The 22,627-nt window shown below is 42.3% G+C and overlaps 1 protein-coding gene across 1 annotated transcript in view; it reads left to right on the forward strand.

The window, feature by feature from the left end:
* Positions 1–559: 559 nt before the first annotated feature.
* The window catches only part of PSMB7 (proteasome 20S subunit beta 7), a 159,844-nt gene continuing 137,776 nt past the window's right edge, over positions 560–22,627 (forward strand). The window contains exons 1-4 of the mRNA XM_033961049.1: positions 560–837; positions 9,494–9,587; positions 13,662–13,759; positions 14,676–14,816. Of these exons, the coding sequence (XP_033816940.1) occupies positions 776–837; positions 9,494–9,587; positions 13,662–13,759; positions 14,676–14,816 (395 nt within the window). The 5' untranslated portion in view covers positions 560–775. The remainder of the gene's footprint in view (positions 838–9,493; positions 9,588–13,661; positions 13,760–14,675; positions 14,817–22,627) is intronic.

The raw sequence follows: 22,627 nt of genomic DNA on the forward strand, positions 1-22,627 counted from the left end.
CTAAAAATGTAACTTCCAAAGCTTGATCTAATTCTTATTGTAACAGCATAGATTCCTTGTAGAAAATTCTGGTGTATAAGACACTGTATTATTGTATTGCTTTTTGAATTGAATTTTAGTTGGCTAAATTGTCCATTATTGGGGCGATTTATTGATTTTGGAGTAGAGGGGGAAAGCAGATGCAGATAAAGGGGGAGAAAGACAACAAGGAAGAATGTGAGAAGAGAACAGATGCTGGAAAAGATTTAGAGTAGCTAGCAATAGAAAAGTAAGTATTCTTACAGCTTGCTCTTTTGCTTCTAAACTCCACTGCTAAATGGCTAGCTACAATCCTTACGTTGTCACCTAGCAGAAAGTAGGTTGGGACACCAGACCGAAGCCTGGAACACTCTGAGAGAAGCTATTGGAGTCCCAGAATGAGGCTTGGCATTCAAGTCGGAACTGTTGAATATTATATACCACCCACCCCAAAAACAACCCAAAACGCACACACTACAAAAAAAGTAGCCCAGAAAGCGTCAAGTCGTCTACGCCAAAAACCTTTTCGCCGCCGGCCTTCAAAAGTAGCCCAGTTTCGTGGGAAACCCTTCCAACTGGCAGCACTATTACTATCATTCGTGTTCCGGGACCGCAGAGAGGGGCGGAAGTGGCTTTGCAGCCAGTGCATAGCCCCGCTATTTTCTTCCGGAAGTCGTCGACAGTTGACTCCCTTCCACCGTCACTACGTCTCCTCGGCAAGCGCACCTATTCCAGCTCGTCTCGTGAGTGGTGAAAGATGGCTTCTGTGTCGGTGTGCTCGCTCCCGGTGGCCGGCTTCAGTTTCGAGAATTGCAAGAGGTGAGTCTGGACATCGGGAAGGGGTTTTCCTTTCTAGTAAGAATGCGGCGGTCTCATGTTCTTCCCGGCTCTAGGTGGCGCTCTGGGGTGCTATGGCTGTCCGGCCGGGGCTAGATCGCCGTGACTCGGCATGGGGCTAAAGGAACCACTGGGAAAGATCCTGTACGGGAAGAGTATTTTTCTATTAGTGCAGGCTAGCGTTGGTTTTATGAGGGATACGAGGAGAAGAATAAGGACATATGTTTGATAGATAAATGTTTAACGTACACCGCAAACTGAAAAAAGGAAAATATGTTTTATTTTTGTTGTTTCTTAATTACTATCATTTGTTTTTAAAAGAAATTAAAAGAAGCATTTGGAAGTTGTAGTTGGGTTTTAGTAAGCTTTTTTAAGAATTGCTGACTAATGGGTTAGCTCAGATTTCTCGAGTTGTGTGTGTAATATGTATTGTCATTTGGTAACCCTACGTTAGTTATAAAACTAAGCATCCTGGCATTGTACAAACAAAAATACTGTAGAAAAAAACCCAACGAAAAGGACATGGGAGGAATAAACATTAAGAAAAAACAACAACGTGTAAAATAAGGTGCTACTACTTTTTTAATTGGATTTTGTCCAAGAAGGTAGAACTTTAGTTTTTGTTTTTTGTATTAACCTTCAAAATCGATTCACAGCTACTATACTGCTTTATCCAGGAATAAACATGTCTAACTCTGATCTCACTCAATCCATGGTACCAGCTAGCCTCTTCAGTTTAGGTACCCTGGACTAGTATGTAGAAAATAGGTTGGTATGCTAAGCTGGTTGCAGATTGGAGCTGGGCTAAATCCCAATAGGAGGTGGGGATTGTAAGACATCCCCTTTCAGTTACTATTGTATAACAGTCTAAGGAAAAATTGCAGTGTCACTCCAGAAATGCTAAATGCTTTAAATCAGATAAACTTTACTAACTACAACAGTCATACAACTTTGTGGAGTAACAAATAAACTTTGTGGAGTGACATTAACCTCAAAGGGGTTAATATTAAATACAGTAGTTACCTATCCAATTTTTTGTCACAATTCTCTCCTGCCCATCACATCCAGCAGGACAATCAGGGGCTACAGCTTTTCTTGCAATTCAAGTGTCCTACTGCGCTTTTCTCCAGTTGTATGTCCTTCACCCCAGAGGCATGGTTCCTTTCACCTACCTCTGGTGTACAATGGGTCATCTTCCTCTGTTTCCTCTCACAGATGGGTTCACTCACTTCTTCTCCCGGAGCTCTTCATTAGCCCCCTGCTTGGTCAGCAGTGGCCACCTTGATGTCTCAGCCCCCATGCTTATTATACCAGATAGGATACCTCCTCTCTCCCTCCTCATGGGTCCTGATGGAGCTCTGTGCTTAGTGAAATAGAGAGCTTATTTCCTTGCATAAAACCCCCTATGCATAAACACTGTCAGTCTTCTTAACTCTACCCACCTAAGACAGCTCCATTGGTGGTATGGGATGCTCCTACTATTTGGTTTTTTGCTAGGTACTTGTGTCTTGGATTGGTTTCCGTGAAGATGAGATACTGGGCTAGATGAACCATTGATCTGACCCATAAGGCTATTCTTATGTTCTTATATTTCCATCGCATACACTATGATCTAGAATCAGAAAATAATAGAAAATTTTAACAAATAAGGCCAGTACTTGGCAGATTTGCACGGTCTGTGTCTGTATATGGTCATTTGGTTGGGGATGAGCTGAAGAGGGCTTCAGTGGCTGGGATGGTGTAGATGGGCTGGAGTGAGCTTTGACGGAGACTTCAGTAGTTGGAACCTAAACACAGTACCTGGCAGAGCTAAGAAGAAAAAATTTTTTTTAGATTGAATCAGGTTGGGCAGACTGGATGGACCATTCGAGTCATTATCTGCCGTCATCTACTATGTTAATCAAACCTGTGATCAAATAATCAAATAACCCAAACAAATCACAGTTCTGAAAAATAATAAAATAAATTTAATGTGTAGTGCTCAGACCCACAACCTATATAGTGTTCAACATAAAGTGAACATAGCATAGGTTGCCCAATTGTACTCACTTGTCCTGCTGCCACTAAAATGATCACAATAAACTCTACTCAATTGACTTATTTGGATAGACACGGCTGGATCATCGTGGGTCCCAACCGTTGGGCCAACCATATGCCTGCTTAGTGCTTTAAAATATTCCTGAAGCTGAGAAACACAAGTCATATAGTAGTAGATGACGGCAGATAAAGACCCAAATGGTCCATCCAGTCTGCCCAAACTGATTCAATTTAAAATTTTTTTTTTTTTTTTTCTTCTTAGCTATTTCTGGGCGAGAATCCAAAGCTTTACCCGGTACTGTGCTTGGGTTCCAACTGCCGAAATCTCTGTTAAGACTTACTCCAGCCCATCTACACCCTCCCAGCCATTGAAGCCCTCCCCTGCCCATCCTCCTCCAAACGGCCATACACAGACACAGACCGTACAAGTCTGCCCAGTAACTGGCCTAGTTCAATCTTTAATATTATTTTCTGATTCTAAATCTTCTGTGTTCATCCCACGCTTCTTTGAACTCAGTCACAGTTTTACTCTCCACCACCTCTCTCGGGAGCGCATTCCAGGCATCCACCACCCTCTCCGTAAAGTAGAATTTCCTAACATTGCCCCTGAATCTACCACCCCTCAACCTCAAATTATGTCCTCTGGTTTTACCATTTTCCTTTCTCTGGAAAAGATTTTGTTCTACGTTAATACCCTTTAAGTATTTGAACATCTGAATCATATCTCCCCTGTCTCTCCTTTCCTCTAGGGTATACATATTCAGGGCTTCCAGTCTCTCCTCATATGTCTTCTGGTGCATGCCTCCTATCATTTTCGTCGCCCTCCTCTGGACCGCCTCAAGTCTTCTTACGTCTTTCGCCAGATACGGTCTCCAAAACTTGCCCCGACTCGAGTTTCGCAGATGTTCGCTTCCTCAGGAGGGAATCTTAACACAGCTTCCTCATATTGGAGACAGATCAAACCAAAGGCGCATAGCCTGATTAATAGCTGAGGAAGCGAACATCTGTAAAACTCGAGTCGGAGCAAGACTTGTGTTTCTCAGCTCCTTCCTTTCCGTTGTTTAAAAGCAGACTGAAAACCCCACCTTTTTGATATAGCTTTCAATCCCTAACACTACTCCTTTGCCTTCCAGCCCAGCCAGCTGATTAACTGTTCCCCTTAACTGTCTTGCCTGTTTAGATTGTAAGCTCTTTCAAGCAGGGACTGTTTTCTTACTCTTTGTGACTCTGTACAGCGCTGCGTACGTCTGGTAGTGCTATAGAAATAATTAATAGTAGTATGTTTGTTGTGTTGGAGGCATGTTGGTCGAAAGGAAGGAGGATGGTGATGTCATCTGCATAGCTGTAAGTTATGCCTAGTTTGTCCAAGCAGGTACCGAGTGCGGCTATGTAGAGAATGAAGAGTGTTGGAGATATTGGACAGTCTTGGGAGACTCCGCAGGGGTTGGTCCAGGAATCCGATTTTTCTTTGTTTGCTTTAACTCTATATCTCCTGGATTGAAGGAATGCTAGAAACCATATGTAAACTCTACCAGTGATTCCTATTTCTTCCATTGTTTGTAGTAGGATGTCATGGTCGAATGCTGCAGTGAGATCAAGTTGTATGACTAGCATTTTTTTACTTTTACTTAGATGTTGTCTGGCTGTGTCTAGTAGAGATCCTAGTAGTGTCTCTGTCCTCTAGTTGGCCCTGAAGCCTTATTGTGAGGGGTGGAGTATGTTATGTTTTTCTAGGTAGTCGGTGAGAAGTTTTGCAACAAGCCTTCCATTAGCTTGATGTATAGCGGTATTGAAGCTTTAGGTCTGTAGTTGGATAGCTGATTTGTTGTGCCATTTGGGTCTTTCAGGGGTGATAATGATTTCATTGAGATCTTGTGGGAATTGGCCCTCTATAAGCATGCAGCACATCCATTGCAAGAGGTGGGTGTGGAATTTTGTGCTGGAAGTTTTTTTACAGGTATAGGGGCAGTGGTTAAGGTCGCATCCTGCATGACTGTATTTTTTTGTACAGTCTGTTCAGGTCGGACCATTGTATATCTGAGAAGTCTGACCAGGTTCTGTCTGCTGCAATACCATGGCTTCCCCCTCAACTGAAAAATACCCGTTCGTCCTCTCAGGCTGCCCACTAGCTCTGCCCTCACAAGGCTGCCACAGGAAGTTGTTGCTGCCGTTTTGGAACTGAGAGGACAGAGTTGGTGAGCAAAATGGGGAGGGAACAGGTTTTCTGTCAGGGGAAGGCTTGCAGGGACAGACTTGCTGTGGCAGAGGGTGGGGGTCACAGTTTCAGTTCTGGTTTGAGGATTTCCCAGTGGTATGCCCAGAAAAGTAATGCAGAGTCTTATCAACAGTACTGAGACTTGTAGAAATTCAGGCCATAGAGTAGTGAATCTCAAATTGTGTCCCATGGCAAAATATTGTGCTGTGGTGAAATTCCAAGTGTCGCAGTGAGACAGGAGCCTGTCATGGCCAGCGCTGGTGCCTCTCCTCCTCTCTGCCCCCCCCCCCCTCCGGCCAAAGGAGAGATTTCCAAAACCTGACAGTTTGTCTGGGTTTTGGAAGGCCCCCAAACTGAGGACCGTGTCTACAGGTCGACATCCACGCATACTCAGAGGCCCTATAGATGCGACCCTGAGTTTAATGTGCTGTGGCAGATAAAGTTTGCGACAAACTGCTATAGAGCAAGTGCTGCCCGAAGAATTGAGTTTGGGCAGATACTCCATATACTTCATAGTGCCCAAGAAAGGCTCAGAAAATTGGAGACCCATTCTGGATCTCACAAACGTCAATGAGGCCCTGAAGTTTCCACACTTTCGCATTGAAAGTGTACGTTCAGTCATTACAGCGGTAGTAGCTCTGGGGGAATTTCTAGCTTGCCTAGACTTGATGGAAGACTACCTGCACAGTCCCATATTTCCAGAACACAGGAGATTCCTGAGATTTCAGGTGCTGGAGAGACATTATCAGTTCTTGGCACTCCCCTTTGGGTTGGCAACAGCGCCTTGCATGTTCACCAAGGTGGTAGCAGCACATCTCTATAGGGCAGAATTATAAGTGCATCCATATCTGGACGACTGGCTGATCAGAGCTTTGTCATTATAATTTCAAGTTTTATTTTGATTTGATGAGTCACTTATTCAAAATTTACTAAGCGATTTACAGTAAAACAAAAATAAACATATCTTTCAACATATATAGGATGGGAAACAAGCAGTGGCTCAAGTGGTCCAGGTCTTGCAGAGCCTGGACTGGATAGTAAATTTTTGAAAGAGACAACTAATTCTTTCCCAATCCCTGGAATACCTGGGAGTACTATTCAACATGGCAGAAGGCTGGGTCTAACTTCCAGAGGCATGCAGACAGAAGCTTTGCAACATGATGGCCAAGCCAGCTCCATCTGTGTGGCACTATCACCAAGTACTAGGCTCCAGAACTCACTACTGTCTCGGTAGTCCCTACAAATGGACTCCCTTCAAATGATTGTCCCAGGGACTTGGAATCCCACAGCAGTATGGGTTGGTGACTGTCCACAGTTATTATGTTGCATGCCCTTGGACTTGGACCGTCTGTCCTTCCAGACTCTTCTCCAGCTTCTGTAACAGCAAACGAACGGCCCAAAGTTCCAGTTTCCTTAGCAAAGCAGCAGATGAATCCAGAGACCAATGGGATAGCTCGCATCTATCAGCAGGTGGAGATAGAGAAACTGATTAACAGGTGTACTTATTTGCTGGCACTCCTCCTATTGATGGTTAAATGTGCTTGGGCAAGGAGCTATACTGATGAGACAGGAGGAGTGCCAGCAAATAAGTACACCTGTTAATCAGTTTCTCTATCTCCACCTGCTGATAGATGTGAGCTGTCCCATTGGTCTCTGGATTCATCTGCTGCTTCTAAAGGAAAGAAAATTAACAGGTAAGAACATAATTTTACCTTGTTGATTAGGACCACTTTCTCTGGGAAGCTGACTACCGCCTCTTAGATATTACTACAGCAGTGACATATGTCAGTCATCAAGAAGACACAAAGAGTATACAGCGGAGCCTGGAAGCCCACTTATGTTCCAGTGGGCAGAACTACACCTATAGGCAATCTCCGCGTTGCATGTAGCGGAAGTGGACATTGTACAGGTTGATTACCTTATGTAGGCAGACCTTAGATCCAGGAAGTGTTCCAGTCCATCGTTCTTCAGTGGGATTGGCCAACTTTTTTGTTCTGATGGATATAGCAAGGAACAACAAGGCGGCCCACTTCTTCAGTCAAAGATCCGAGCTCAGAAGCAAAGGCCTGAATGCCCTAGTTCAGCCATGGCCAAAGAACAAGCTCTTATTTATTTTTTATTTTAAAAATTTCTATACCGTTTAAAACTAAACAGTTTACATAATTTATATACATAATTTTATAAAACATAATAAAACAGATAAACAAACAATCCTTAAAAATCATACCTCTTGTATGCGTTTCCTCCATGGTCCATGATAGTATGGATACGTCATAGAATAGCAAATCACCCAGGGAGAGTGATCCTTGTAGCACCGGATTGGCCACGCAGGCTTTGGTATGCGTACCTAGTACATCTTCAGAGGGACAAGGGTACAGTCCGATCTTCTGTCTTGGGGCCCAGTAATCCGGGCCCAGAAGATCCGGATCGCTTTGGTCTTATGGCATGGCTCTTCAGTGCATAGTGTTAGAGCGCAAAGGATACTCAGAGTTAGTCATTGCTACACCCCTCAAGGCCAAGAAACCTACAACTGTCTCTGTTTAGGCTAAGGCATGTGAGACGTTTCAACACTAGTGCATGAAACAGAAGGTGGAGCCAGTTAGTGCTAAAATCAATCGCTGTGTTGCCAACTTTCCTCCAAGCAGGGCTCGACAAAGGCCTCGCAATGATGTCATGGGGTCCAAGTGGTGGGCCTGTTGTGTTTCAGAGCCTGTGGATACAAAGCTCCCCTGGCTTCTCATCCAGACATAGCCAGATTCCTAAAGGGGACATTAAGACTCAGACCACCTATAAGACAACTGTTTCCATTGTAGAAATCTTAACCTGACTTTGCATGGTCTCAGTCAGGCTCCATATGAGTCTATTCAGAAGGTGTCCTTGTTGGATCTTACTGTCAAGACTGTTTTCCTCATGGCCATTACATCAGCAAGACGTGTCTTAGAGCTGCAAGCTTCATCATGCAGGGAGCTCTTCTGCAAGGAGGCAGGAGTTTCCTTGCACATGGTCCCGTCTCTATTGCCGAAGGTCGTTTCGGCATTTAATATTATTCAAGAGGTAAGATTACCAGCATTCCCGTACCACAGGGTCAAAGAAAAAAGACCAGATTCTGAGGAAGCTGGATTTGAGGAGAGTTCTCCTACATTATCTAGAGGTCACCAGTGAGTTCCAACTGTCGGACCATCTAGTTGTGCTCACCAGTCAGGCTAGACAGGGTAGACTGGTGCTTAAGGCTACCATTTCAAGATAGATATGGATGGCCATCTTGTCAGCATATATGGCCTGTAGCAAGTAATCGCTGGTGTCCTTGAAAGCACATTCCACAAGACACATGGCTTCTTTGTGTGTGGAAGTTTGGACAATTTCACCCAGGGAGATTTGTAGAGCAACGACCTGGTCCACTCTGTATACATTCTCCAAGTTCTATGAAGTAGACACGACAGGATGGGACTCTGCTGTCTTTGAGTCCTCAGTGTTAAGAGCAGGTGCAGAGGTCCTACCCCCTGCTTTTATACGTCCCTACTGTCCATAATGACACACTTATTGCACTAGAAAAAAAGATTCGATTCTTACCTTGCTAATATCATTTCTAGTAGATAGGTATGTCATTCTGGAACCCTGCCCTATCAGTATTTATTCTACTGCCTACTGTCTCAATCAGGAAGTTTGAGGCAAGAGTGAGATTTTGATGTCAGTCAGACCTTAAGGTATGAAGAATAATATGTTGATATAAAACATTGGGGGATTAAGCTCCATAAAGTATGTTTCTATTTAGCATGTTTGTTTTGATTGTTCAGTGGCAATGTTTAAAACTTGTTTGTTAGATTTCAGAGCAGAACAGAATTGTGGTTCATGGAGTTTCCCTGTACCCCTCCTTATGTGTTCCTATATAGGGCTATCGCTTGCTTTGGTACATACTGATGTGGACAGCAGAGCCCTCAGGAGGAGGAGGAGTTGAAAACATGAAATGGATTCCTTTTGCACAGCTTGTGAACATGGGAAGAATACCCTGCTGTCCAGAATGCCACACTTAGGTATTAGAAAAGATATTAGCAAGGTAAGAACCTAATCCCTTTTTGTATTCCATTCATCCTATTAGAGTGAGATTGGAGTAGATTATAAGTGAATTTATACATTCCATAATATAAAGCAATTTTCTCTTTCAGATGTGTATAATAGTCTGTTTATTGCTATACAACTCTGGATAGAAAATCACAGTAACGCAGTTAAAATGCTCCTTACTAACTAACCCCCCTCCTTTACTAATGCGTAGCTCGGGTTTTAGCGTTAGTAAAGGAGGGGGGTATGTGTTGATTGCATTTTATATGCCTTTTAGAAGTTGGTGTAGTTTTACCATGCATTAAATTTTTTTTTTTTTTTTTTTAACAGAAATGCACTTCTTGAAGGAGACTTTTCAAAAAAAGGGCACAAGCTTCCTGCTGGCAGAAAAACTGGTACTACAATTGCTGGAATTGTCTTTAAGGTGAGTGGGAGTTTAAATTTGTTACTGGACTTAAAAAACAGACTCTTTTTAAAAACCTAATTAATTTGGCAGTAACTGGAAAATTTTATTAAGAGCTATGTTTACTAAATGCTAGTATTCACTAACTGATATTCATGGTCAGCATAGTGTCCATAAGAATAACATGGCTGCAGTGTTATTCATAGGAAATCGGCAATAGAAAATAATATTCTAACTCTTTGAAAATTAGCCATTGTTCTTTCTGAACAAGTAGCTATTTTGCAGCACAAAACTTTTTGCGGGAGTGCTCTTCCTAACTGGTAACCTTTTTTTATTTTTTTTTCTTATTTATGAAAAACATTTTTTTAACTATTACATTCATCAGAGTAGCACAAATATGCAAAACCTCAAACAAAACTCAGTTTCTACATTACTGCGTTCTAGTCCACATCAAACTGATAACCTTTTCACATTGAAGAATATGCATAGGTGGTGTTCCTTCCTTGCACAATTTGGAGCTCATAATCAAAAGCTTAAAACATCCAAAAACTAGCCTAACTCGACACTTGGACTTCCTAATAGTAGGGACATCCAAGTGCTGATAACCAAAACCAACCTTCTGGACATTCAGCAGCACTTCTAAGCTGCTGTGCATCCAGAGTGCAAAGGGTTGTGCTTGGAAGGAATAAGGTAGGCTTCATTCTAGAGGGAACTTAGATACCGGCAGTTAGACCTGTTTGAGTTGCGTCTTAAGTTTCACAAAGGTGCCCAAACTGACAGGAAGACCACTGGAGGATTTAAGGCATGACCCCCCCCCTTAATCCCCAGTGGTCACGACCCCCCTCTTACCACCCAAAGAGTGCCCCCCCCCCCACAAAAAAAACCGTAGGCTTCCCATCAGCTGATCACTGCAGAAGGAATCCCCATCAGCTGAGTCAGTTTCAGGGGATTCCTGGCTGCTCAGCTGATGGGGATTCCCCCTGCCAGGATCAGCTGAGCCATGGAACCCTACACCTCTACCCCCTGATATCCCAGAAATCCCCTCTCACATGCTGACATCCCCCTGATATCCCGTACCTCCCCCGATATCTCCGCCTCCCTTCCACATCCCTGGAAACACCCCCCCCCCCATACCTTTGGGAGACCAAACAGGGCCTACAGGGCTAAATGCTGCAATGACGGGGCTTTACTCCATCTATGGCAGTGTTCATGGCTCTTTGAGAGTATTTTTGGCTCCTAACTCCTCTCACCTTGGGTTCTGCATCCCCTACCCTCTATGTCATGTCTGTCTGTCCAAGTTAGATTGTGAAATTTCCGAGCAGGGACCGTTTATATTATGTAATCTGTTATGATTTGTTTGTATTTATAATTTATATAATAAAAAACTTATTGAACTGAAAAAAAATGTATAACGCTGCGTACACCTTTCAGCACTATATAATGATAAGTAGTAGTAGAGTAGAGGCCTTGTAACTAGGTCAATAGCCTGAAAGTTCCTGAACATGTTGTTGGCAATTGATCAGATCTAGGGTTAGGGTGATAAACAGTGAATGTTAACAGGTGATGGTCAGAGAGGGAAAGGGTGGTATTGCAGAATTTGGTGGAAAGTGGGAGGAAAGAATTACGTCTAGGCAGTATCTTTTCTGGTATGTAGAGGTCGTTGAGCACAGCAATAGATTGTATGAGGATGTTAGGGCTAGGAACTTAGAGACGAAGGAGTCGGCGGGGTCATCGACATGGATCTTGAAGTCACTGAGGATGGGAGAAGGGGATGAGGGCTTGAGGAAAGAGAGCAGGAGTCAAAGTTGGTAAGGAAGGAAGAGTGGGACATATCGGTAGAAGTGGGGGGGATGTCGTTAGATGACTGCTACTCGGAGAGCTAGGGGAGCAAAAAGACTAATGGATTGGACTTCAAAGGAGGAAGAGCATTGAGATGGTAGTGGGAAAAAGAGGTTGAAATTTGCAAGAGGGTGAGAGTAATAGCCCCAAGCTGCCTCCTTGACCTACCAGGTGGGTATGGGAGAAAAGTTAGCCCCCAGGGCACAGCTGAGGTACAGTCATTAGGGTAGATCCAGGTCTCTGTTAGTGCGAGCAAGTGAAGAGATCGAGAGAAGAGGTCATGTATGTATGTAGGCAAGCTTGTTGGGAATGGAACAGATATTCCATAGGCACAAGAGAAGGGGGGGGATAGGAATAAGGTTGGTGGTATTGCAGGTTGGCCTGTAGGAGTAAGGTGGACCATAAGAGTAGGGTGGGAGTTGGTTGGGAGGACCAGAATTGGGGTTGATGTCCCCAGCAGAAAGCAAGAGAAGGCGGAGGAAGGTATGGGTGAGGGGGCACCTGCTGCTGCGATGTGGGTGAGGTGCATGCAGGGAGAGGGGGGATAACCGAATAAGAGGGAAAAAGTGTAAGATCTTTAGAGCTGATAAGAGGAAGGGAGCAGCAGTGGGTTTAAAGAGTGAAGCATGACGTGTTAAGGTGTTCAGTGGCTTGGGGAGAAAGGAAAGATTGGGGATGGGTAATATCGGCAGGAAGGGAGTAGTAACAGGGGAAGGGAAACTGAAGAAGCTTGATTGTGGACCAGTCTAGAGAGTAGAGGGACACGCAAAGGTAGAGTATCAGTGTTGTAAAGAGGCAGTGAGCTGTAAAGCAGCTGCTTGGGCTACTCATACTTTTTACAAAATTCTACAGAGTGGATGTGATGGCTCGATAGGTTGCTGCTTTTGGGTTCTTGGTTCTGAGGGCAGGCTCATCTGTCCCTCTCTAGAAGTCTGGCACTGCTTTGGTATGTCTGCTAAAGTACAGACTCCTGATGTATGTAACAGAACGAAAGAGTAGATTCTTACCTCGATAATCTTGTTTCTGTTAATATACACAGGAGTCTGTATAGCCCACTCTGCGCGGACATTTGATTCTCTTGATTTCTGCCTCGGATGTTGCTAGTGTCTGTCTCGGGACCTCTTCTCCTGTATCTGAGATTCATATGAAACATAGCTACAGGAACAGGGGGGGCTCCCTTTTCCCCTTCCCTTTGGGATGGGGGTGTTACTGGCCTCTGCTAGTTGCACTTAGCAGGTTGGTTCCTAACTACTCATGTGCATGTTTTGTTGCTTAATGTTAAATTATTAAATGATTATTGTTCTATTGCCTAAGTTTCAGAGCAGAACAGAATATGTTTGTTGCTGGGGAAGCTCCCCATGCCCCTCTTTCTCTCTTCTGTTTCATTGGAGTTTGACTGCTTTGGTACCAACTGAAGAGGAAGCTGTTCTCTACTGCAGAAGGGGAGGAATTCAAGATCTTCTGCAGATTTGTGGTTAGTGAGAATCAACAGCTAAAGTTTGGACTCCTATGTATATTAACAGAAACAAGATTATTAAGATAAGAGCCTAATCTTTCATAAGAATTGCCACTGCTGGGTCAGACCAGTGGTCCATCGCGCCCAGCAGTCTGCTCATGCGGCGGCCCTTTGGTCAAAGACCAGTGCCCTAACTGAGACCATCCCTACCTGCATTCTTCCTGGTTCAGCAGGAACATGTCCAACCTTGTCGTTCAGCCACTGTCATTTCCCCAGAAACATATGGTGTCTGGATAAATGGGACCCCTTAGTTTCAAAATATTTTGCAATTGTTTAAACATTTAGTATAATCTTTTGAAAAATACATTAGCATAATAGGTTCCCCCCCCCCCCCCCCCTTTAGGTCATAATTTGTTCAACGTGTCCTTCAATCTTAACATATTCACGAAGGTTCGGATGCCACTGAGCTGTTGGCTCAATCAATTCTGGGGTTTTGTTAATTAAGATCTCAACTATTTTGTGAGCTCAATGTACTGGAATTCTATTTTGTTGAAAAATAAAGTACCGATAAACTTCTTGAATTTCCGGAAAATGTTTCTGGGTTTATTGGAAAAATATTGGATGTCCTTTTGTTTTTGTTTTCTGGACACCATGCAGTATAAATGTGTAATTAACATGACTACATAACTGGTGCTTAGGAGCGATTATACGAGTATGTTTATATACCAATGTATTTGATATGGGGTATTTTCCTTAACTGTAAGTCATATATACACACTTATTTTTTTTTCTTTTTGTAGGATGGGATAGTTCTTGGTGCTGATACAAGAGCAACTGAAGGCATGATTGTGGCGGATAAGAACTGTTCAAAGATACATTTCATTTCTCCCAATATCTAGTAGGTAGAACAAAAATTTTGTATGCCTTTCCTTATTCAGCTGTTTTAAATGTATCCAGCTACAAACTGAAAGGCTCTTTAGTTTTTTTGTGTGATTTTTGTTTCTTAAAGTAAAATATCTTGGCATTATGCCATACTTTTAAGTTTGTTAAATGGATCTTCAGTTTGTCATGAGCTTAATGTATCTGTTAATTATGGGCCCCTTTTACAGAGCCACGGTAAATGCACCAAAACCCATTCAGTTTCTATGGGCTTCGGCGCATTTACCACGGCAGCATCGCTATTGTGGCTTTATAAAAGGGGCAAAATATCACAGCAAATATTCAGAATAGAACTGCCAATAACGGAAGGTAAAAAGGCTGAAAGGCAAGTAGTAAACACGGAGAAAAAGCTGTGTTACTACAGCTTTCTAATATTTGCTCACGGAGTTTTTTGACCAAGGATGTGTTTTTTTATGACAGTATATTACTTGTCATAATAGTTTCTCGGATGTTTCCTTGAAACACTGAGGTCTTTTTCTCCGTGTTTACTACTTGCCTTTCAGCCTTTTTACCTTCCGTTATTGGCAGTTCTATTCTGAATATTTACTGTGATATTTTGTATTTTTGATATTCAGCTTGTTTATAGTTTTGTCAATTTGTCATTTTTTATAAAAGGGGCCCCATATTTCTGTTGTTCATTTTACTTAATTGTTTCCCCATACTTTGATAGTGTGGCCTTTATGATGTTGGATAAATAATTGATACTTTACTTCTCTTGGGACACATCTATTAACAGTTGTTTTCATGGAAGATCATGGCATGAGATCCATTTTATTTCTTTTATGATCTTTAGATCGGTACAATCAAAAATGCTAGTTAAACTTTGACTAAAGTTTTTAGGTAGTCAAATCTTCATTTAGTAATTGTTTTTACAGTTGTTGTGGTGCTGGAACAGCAGCAGATACTGAAATGACTACCCAGCTGATCTCTTCCAACCTGGAGCTCCATTCACTTTCCACTGGACGCTTACCTAGAGTTGCAACAGCAAACCGAATGCTTAAACAGATGCTCTTTAGGTAACTGTAAAAGAATTATGTATTTTACATTTTAAGTAACTTCTGTAATCCATGTTTAGAATTAGCAGATCTAAAGTCTCCCCAGTTTTCTTTTAGTTATTGCGAAATGTGTGTGTTGAGATGAGTCATGTTCACAGATAATCAAAAATTCATCACAAGTAGCCTCTGAAATTATTTTTGTCAACGTTCATAATTGTATTCTGGATATTTCTTTATTTTCCAAGTCGGGCAAAGTTTCAATGCATCTGTTATTGAATATAGTAAGCAAATATATATAGTTATCGCCCAGTTTACCTTTTTTATATGGGCATACCGCTTTATATGGACATACCGCTTTAAAGAGCTGAATATGTTATACTTTTGGTGGAGTCTCACCATATTTCATTTAGTTTATACTGTTTTACCAAATTGAGCTAAACTTTGAATATTGGGACTGTGTTACAATATCTTATCTATATACAGTATATAAAATCGGAGGTATGTATGTGTGTATGTGCCGCGATCACGCAAAAACGGCTTGACCAATTTGAACGAAACTTGGTATGCAGATCCCTCACTACCTGGGGTGATATGTTCTGGGGGTCTCGCGGCCCACCTGCACACGTGGGCGGAGCTACAAACAGAACATCAGATTTCACCCATTCATGTCAATGGAAAAAATGTAAAAAGCTGCCATTCTCACAGTAATTCAATACCGGCTTGACCGATTTGAACAAAACTTGGTATGCAGATCCCTCACTACCTGGGTTGATATGTTCTGGGGGTCTCGCGGCACACCTGCACACGTGGGCGGAGCTACAAACAGAAAATCAGATTTCACCCATTCATGTCAATGGAAAGGATGTAAAAAGCTGCCATTCTCACAGTAATTCCAACTATAAAACACTTTCTATGACACTATAACCACTAGGGACATCGTTTCTATTCTACCACGGACACCATACATATAGAGTTTGTATGTTCTAATTGTGTTTGTAACTGTTTCCTTCATGCACCCCAGTTCATAATGTTATTACATTACATGAGTACTCACATATGCTGAACTAGGAACACAGGTTCCATTCTGAACTGGGAAAAAACTGCATGGAGTTTCTTTTCAACCTGAGTTTCCACATATTGAGTTGTTTAAATCAATACTGAAACTTTTGGATGCCACTTATTCCAACAGATCTTCCTTTTCAGTTTAAGAGATTGCAAATTCCAGTGAGACTTGCATTCTCTATCACAATCAACAAATCACAGGGACAGACTATTACATACTGTGGAGTGGATTTAAGATCCCCCTGTTTTTCCCATGGACAACTCTATGTTGCTTGCTCAAGGGTGGGTTCACCCAAGAATTTATATGTTTTTGCTCCTGGAGGTGAAACTAAAAATGTTGTTTATAATCAAGTTTTGTGTTAGTTGTATTGTATTCATTTTGTCAAATATTTCACATTATAATTTGAATATTGTACTTTTTATAAAGCTGTTAAAAAATAATTTCATTCACCACTATAAAGTATCTTTATTTCAATCCATTTACAGTGTTATTGCTATAATTAAATACCCGTGCAACGCCGGGGCATCAGCTAGTATACTATATATGAAAAGCAGTTTAGTTATGTAGGACAGGTTTCATGGCAGTGTCTGATACATGTGTGACAGAAGGCACATAAGTTATAGCCTTCTGCTATTAAACAGTGAGCAGCAGCATGGTTGGTGGACAATGACACTAAGGTCTGTGCGGATAGCCTGTCCAGATGCTGGCAATTAACAGGCTGGGATAGTGTCAAGTAAATATGGGTGGCCCAGCCCCAACAGGAAAGCCACTATAGAAGCTGTTTACTGATTTTTTGTGACTGCTCCTTTTTACTAGTTACTGTACTGCATGCATTTGGGTTTTTCTTCCTAGGGTTTAAACAATGAATAGAGCTTGGCTTAAATGCTAAGAACACTACTATTTTATTATTATTATTTTTTCATTTAGATATTTAAATACTGCCTATCAAGGTTATCTAGACATTTACAATTAGGTACTCATGCATTTTGCCTATCTGTTCCAGTGGGCTCACAGTCTGTCTAATGTACTTGAAGCAATGGAAGATTGAAAGACTTGCTCAGGGTCACAAGGAATAGCGTGGGTTTTGAACCCACAACCTCAGGGTGCTGAGACTGTAGTTCCAACCACTATGGTATTTCTTACACATTGGAATAGCTTATTTTCTGTAGCCCCCCTAACGTTCAGTAAGCTCCCTGTTAAGTACAAAGACTCTAGAGCCTTAATATTCACTTCCAGTCCTAGAGTCCATTTTTGTTAAGTACACTATGCAAACATCTCTTATGCATATTTATTAGGCATGTCATGAAATCCTGACTTGACGGAAGCCCTTGAGGATCTGGAGTGAATACTACTGTCTACTCCAGATAATTACTTGGGGGTGGGAATAGCCTCTTTGCAAATTGCCATTTACTTTGGCAGCTATCCTAACTTTGCCCTCTTTTTTGTGCACTACACTCCCTAACTTTAAATAGTAAAATTAAAGCAGTCCCCATATTTGTGTTGAACCTTGTCAGGTTTGGTTCATCTAATAGTACTACTCTAATTTTATGCACAAAAAAGCAACAGAACGCAGACGTTGGTGCAATCTGATAAGCCTAGTGGTTAGAGTAGCTGCCTCGGCACCCTGAGGGTTTGAGTTCGATTCCCACTGCAGCTCTTTGTGACTCTGGGCAAGTCACTTAACACTTCATTGCCTCAGGTATAAAATAAGTACATGTTTAAAATATGTAAACCGCCTTGAATGTGAAAAACGATATGTCAAGTCCCATCCCTTTTACCCTTTATAGTTTCTAAGAATGGAAGGAAAAACAATCCTTTGTTTAATGGCTGTTATATTTTTATAGTCAGGCTAACTGAGGTGAGGGGGGAAAAAGTATATGGTAATTACTAAATAAAATATTTATGGATTCTGTGGCTTAAACCTGCAAGGAATTTGAAGTTTCTTCGGGCAGTCTTGAACATGCTGACGTACAACAGAATTTGCATAATCCTTTAAAAAATGTAAGCTGTAGAGGGCCTTGTTGTTTGAGGTAGTGTAAGATATCCAGATGATAATGAATCAATAGTGTTGAGAAATATAACCCCTAGTAGCTATAAAACACACCAGAAAAGTGAGATAAACCTATTTTGTACAATTTGGAGTTTGTCACAGATGATGGATAACATATTATAGCATTTTGGGTCTGACTTCAATAAGCCCTCTCTCCCAAACAGACACAGAATGGTAAAAGCCTTAGTACATCAGGTCCTTTGCATAGTGGCAGTTGCTTCAAGGATTCTGATTTTACTTTTAAAAACAATTTATATAGAAAACATGTAAGGGAATCGGATGTATTAAATTAGTACATTTAGGGACCCTTTTACATGCATGCATTTAATATTAATCCAGTGATTCCCATACCTGTTCCTGGAGGCACCCAGCTAATCAGATTCATGAAACATATTTGCATGAACTCTCTATTGCATGCAAATTTCTCTTTGTGAATATTGTGGATATCCTGAAATCTGACTGGCTGGGTCCAGGACCAGGTTTGGGAACCATTGAGTTGCGTGTAAATTATGCATTGTCACGCCATTAAGGTAAGTTACCGTGCTTGTGCAATAATATTAGATCATGCTCTAATTCATGCATTTAACTGTAGGTTTTAGGAAACTAGGCAGATAACTGGACTTCACACCACAGTTAGTGCATGAAATTAATTGTGTTTCACTTATTCAGTTAGTGAGGATGTACTTATATCCTCAAGAGTAAAATGCATCTGTTCTAATTGCAAATAGTTGTATTGAGCCGTTAGCGCACAGCCTTTGCACTTAATCTCACATTATTTGCAGTAAATGCAGAAACAGTGCATTTTATTAAGAGAGCCCCTTAGTCTTAAACCTTTGTCACTCTGTGAACTAAAGTCATCATAATTATATAAAAATTATCAGGGCTGTGGATTCAGTACACCAAACCTTTGATTCCAGCTCCTCTATTTTTCTACTGTTTGAATCACTTAAGCTCTAACTCCTAGTGATACCGTGTGTTTCCCCGTAAATAAGACCTTCCCCAAAAATAAGCCCTAGTCACCGGCAGCAGTACTTTCCTGTTCTCCCCCCCCCCCCCGACCCCCCTGCTGACTCTTCCATCTCTCCCGCTAACTGAAATACTATACCTTGTAACAAACAGAAGCGTTGCAGCAATGTAGACAGGCTGCTTCGTGGCCTTTTCCTGCTGGGCATTCCTCTGCCACATCACTGATGTCATCTTCAACACAGCACACGCGCCTGGGCAGGAGAAGGCTACGAAGCAGCCTGTCTACATTGCTACGACGCTGCTATTTGTTTTGGTCTCGCTGTCGGTGGGAGAGATAGAAGGGTCGGCGGGTGGGGGGAGGGAGGGGTAGCTGCAAGGTTTCTGCTACACAAGTGATGGGAGGAAGGGGGGATACAAGCTGCAAGGGTTCTGCTGCACAAGGGATGGGAGGGATATAAGCTGCAAATGTTCTGCTGCACAGGGGGATGGGAGGGAGGGATAGAAAGACACTGCACAAGGGGATGGATGAGAGGGGAGGAAAGATGCTGCACATGTGGGGGAGAGAAAGGAAATAGGAAGAATTGGGGTGGGGGAGAGGAAGGGAGAGATGATCATTATACAGTACTTGAAAAAAAAGACCTACTCCGAAAATAAGACCTATTGCTTTTTTTGGGCCCAAAATTAATATGATAGTGTCTTATTTTTGTGGAAACACGGTATTAGACTTTGACTTTTTTTGTTTTGGACCTAAAGTACTGGTAAATATAACATATTTCTCTAAGGCGAAGCAGGACTTTCTCACATGGGGTACGTGTTCGATGGAGCCCCGATGCAGATGCTACAAGGCATTCTTACTGCTAAGCAAGTCTTTTTTTTTTTTTTTGTAGGCTTGCACCTTATATGTGCAAGTGCCTTCCCGCTTGCTGGAGTCATGCAAGACTATGTTGTCTTTTCTACTAAACTGACAAGACTGTCTTTTTTATGTGACATATTTCTTCATCGTCCCTTTTTGGTTTGGGGCTTTTGTTTTTTTATGAACATAAGAAGCGCCATCTCCGGATCAGACCTTCGGTCCATCAAGTCCGGTGATCCGCACACGCGGAGGCCTTGCCAGGTATACACCTGGCTTACCCTATAGCCAACCATATCTCTATATGCCTCTCTCAAGGAGATATGCATCTAGTTTGCCCTTGAAGCCTAGGACTGTCGATTCTGCAATAATCTCCCCTGGGAGAGTATTCCAGATGTCAACCACTCTCTGTGTGAAGCAGAACTTCCTGATATTAGTCCTGAACTTGCCCCCCCTTAGCTTCATTTTATGTCCTCTTGTCCGTGTCAAATTGGACAATGTAAATAATCTTCTCTGCTCTATTTTGTCGATTCCTTTCAGTATTTTGAAGGTCTCGATCATATCCCCACGCAGTCTCCTTTTCTCAAGGGAGAACAATCCCAGTGTTTTAAGTCGTTCCTCATATTCCAGTTTCTCCATACCCTTCACTAGTTTAGTTGCTCGCCTCTGCACCCTCTCCAGCTGTTTTATATCCTTCTTTAGGTAGGGAGACCAATGTTGGACGCAGTATTCCAAGTGTGGTCTGACCATTGCCCTATAAAGCGGCATTATAACTTTCTCCGATCTACTCGAGATTCCTTTCTTTATCATGCCCAACATTCTATTTGCCTTATTTGCCGCTGCCGCACATTGTGCCGACGGCTTCAGGGTCCTATCTATCAGTACACCCAGATCCCTTTCTTGTTCACTTTTTCCCAGAGTTGCACCTGACATTCTGTACTCGTATTCCTTATTTTTACCGCCTAAATGCATTACCTTGCATTTCTCCACATTGAACTTCATCTGCCATTTCTCCGCCCAGTTTTCTAACCGACACAAATCGCTCTGGAGTTCCTCACTGTCCTCCTGCGATCTGATTGCCCGGCAGAGTTTTGTGTCGTCTGCAAACTTGATGATCTCACTGGATGTTCCGTTTTCCAGGTCATTGATATAAATATTAAAAAGGATCGGCCTAAGTACCGAGCCCTGGGGTACACCACTAGTCACTTTCTCCCAGTCGGAGAACTTCCCATTTATGCCCACTCTCTGCTTCCTATTTTCCAGCCATTTGCCTATCCATCTTTGTATATCTCCCTCTATGCCATGGCTTTGTAGTTTCCTGAGAAGTCTTTCATGTGGAACTTTGTCAAATGCTTTCTGGAAGTCCAAGTATATTATGTCCACCGGCTTTCCACTATCAATTTGCTTGTTCACGGTCTCAAAGAATTGGAGTAAATTCGTCAAACACGATTTCCCTTTCCTGAATCCATGTTGACTGGGTTTCATCAAGTCGTGTGTGTCCAAGTGCTGAACTATGCTATCCTTGATCAGTGATTCAATCATCTTGCCGGGGACAGACGTAAGACTCACAGGTCTATAGTTGCCCGGTTCTCCTCTCGATCCTTTTTTGAAGATTGGCGTGATGTTCGCTTTCCTCCAGTCGTCTGGTATCTGACCAGTTCTGATTGACAGGTTTGCAAGTTTTTGCAATAACTCTCCGATTTCAACCTTCAATTCCTTCAAGACTCTCGGGTGAATTTCATCCGGTCCAGGGGATTTGTCACTTTTAAGTTTGTCGATCTGGTAGTATATCTGATCTAAGTTCACTTCAACTGTGGTGAGGCTGTCCTCTATTTCTCCTGTAAACAGTTTCTCCGCTTCAGGTATTGTTGAGGTGTCCTCCTTCGTAAAGACGGACGCAAAGAAGGAATTTAGTTTGTCTGCGATTTGTTTATCTTCCTTGATGTGCCTACCTTGGGTTTTTTTTGTGCCTGCCTTGGTTGTGTCTGCCTCTTAGTATTTCTTCTTCTTTCCTATCCCTCCTTTGGGTTTATTTGCCCTTTTTATTTTTCTTTTCTGTGGCCCACGGTTATTTTAGACTTGGCTTTCCAGTCAGGTGCTTTTCTTTTTTCAGTGCACAGCTGTTTCTTTTTAAAATTTTGCACTATTAAGTCATTTGATTTCACTGTGGCTACAATGTTCCAGAAACCTGCCAATGGGTTTAAGATGTGCTACCTTTGTAACTAGGCACTCGTCATGGGGGAGGGGTGTTGGTGACTGACATGATCTGAAGTGTCTTACTAACTTGCTGAAGAGAACCATGAAATCCAGAGGTGGTTTGTGAGAAATTCTTTACCCTCCAGAAGTCCGATTCATCGACATGGGCATCGAGAGTTTTGGCTCTTATGGCCTTGGATCTGCAACACTTTGGCATTGAAGAGTTGTCTGCTTACCTTGATATCGAGCACTGGTAGCAGGCTTGCAGGTTGAGTTCACTTGGACCTGACTGAGAGAATGGCTGAATTTTAGCACTGAAGGATCCCAATGCCAAGCACCAAGTGAAGATGAAGAAGCATCGGCGTTGATCCTCCTTGATGTTTGATGCCAAGAGCTCTTGGGTATCTGGATCATTTGCCTTTGAAGCATTGGTGGTATGAGGGCCGACCTGCCAGTCTCTCCATGGCTGGGACCCTGCTGTTGATTCTTAATTAGATCCTCTTCTTGCCCTACACAAAAACTGCTTGAATACTTCCTTCACCTACTCTGAATCTGGTTTGAAGACCAACTCTGTAAGGGTTCACTTCTGTGCAATCAGTGCTTATCACCATTGTGTGGGAGGTAAACCCATTTCTTTATAGCCTCTATTTCACTTCATGAAAGGTTTGCTGTTGAGTAAGCATCCCTTCCCCTAGTCAAACCACCTA

The sequence above is a fragment of the Geotrypetes seraphini genome, chromosome 10 (assembly GCF_902459505.1).
Source record: "Geotrypetes seraphini chromosome 10, aGeoSer1.1, whole genome shotgun sequence".
Lineage (NCBI taxonomy): Eukaryota > Metazoa > Chordata > Amphibia > Gymnophiona > Dermophiidae > Geotrypetes > Geotrypetes seraphini.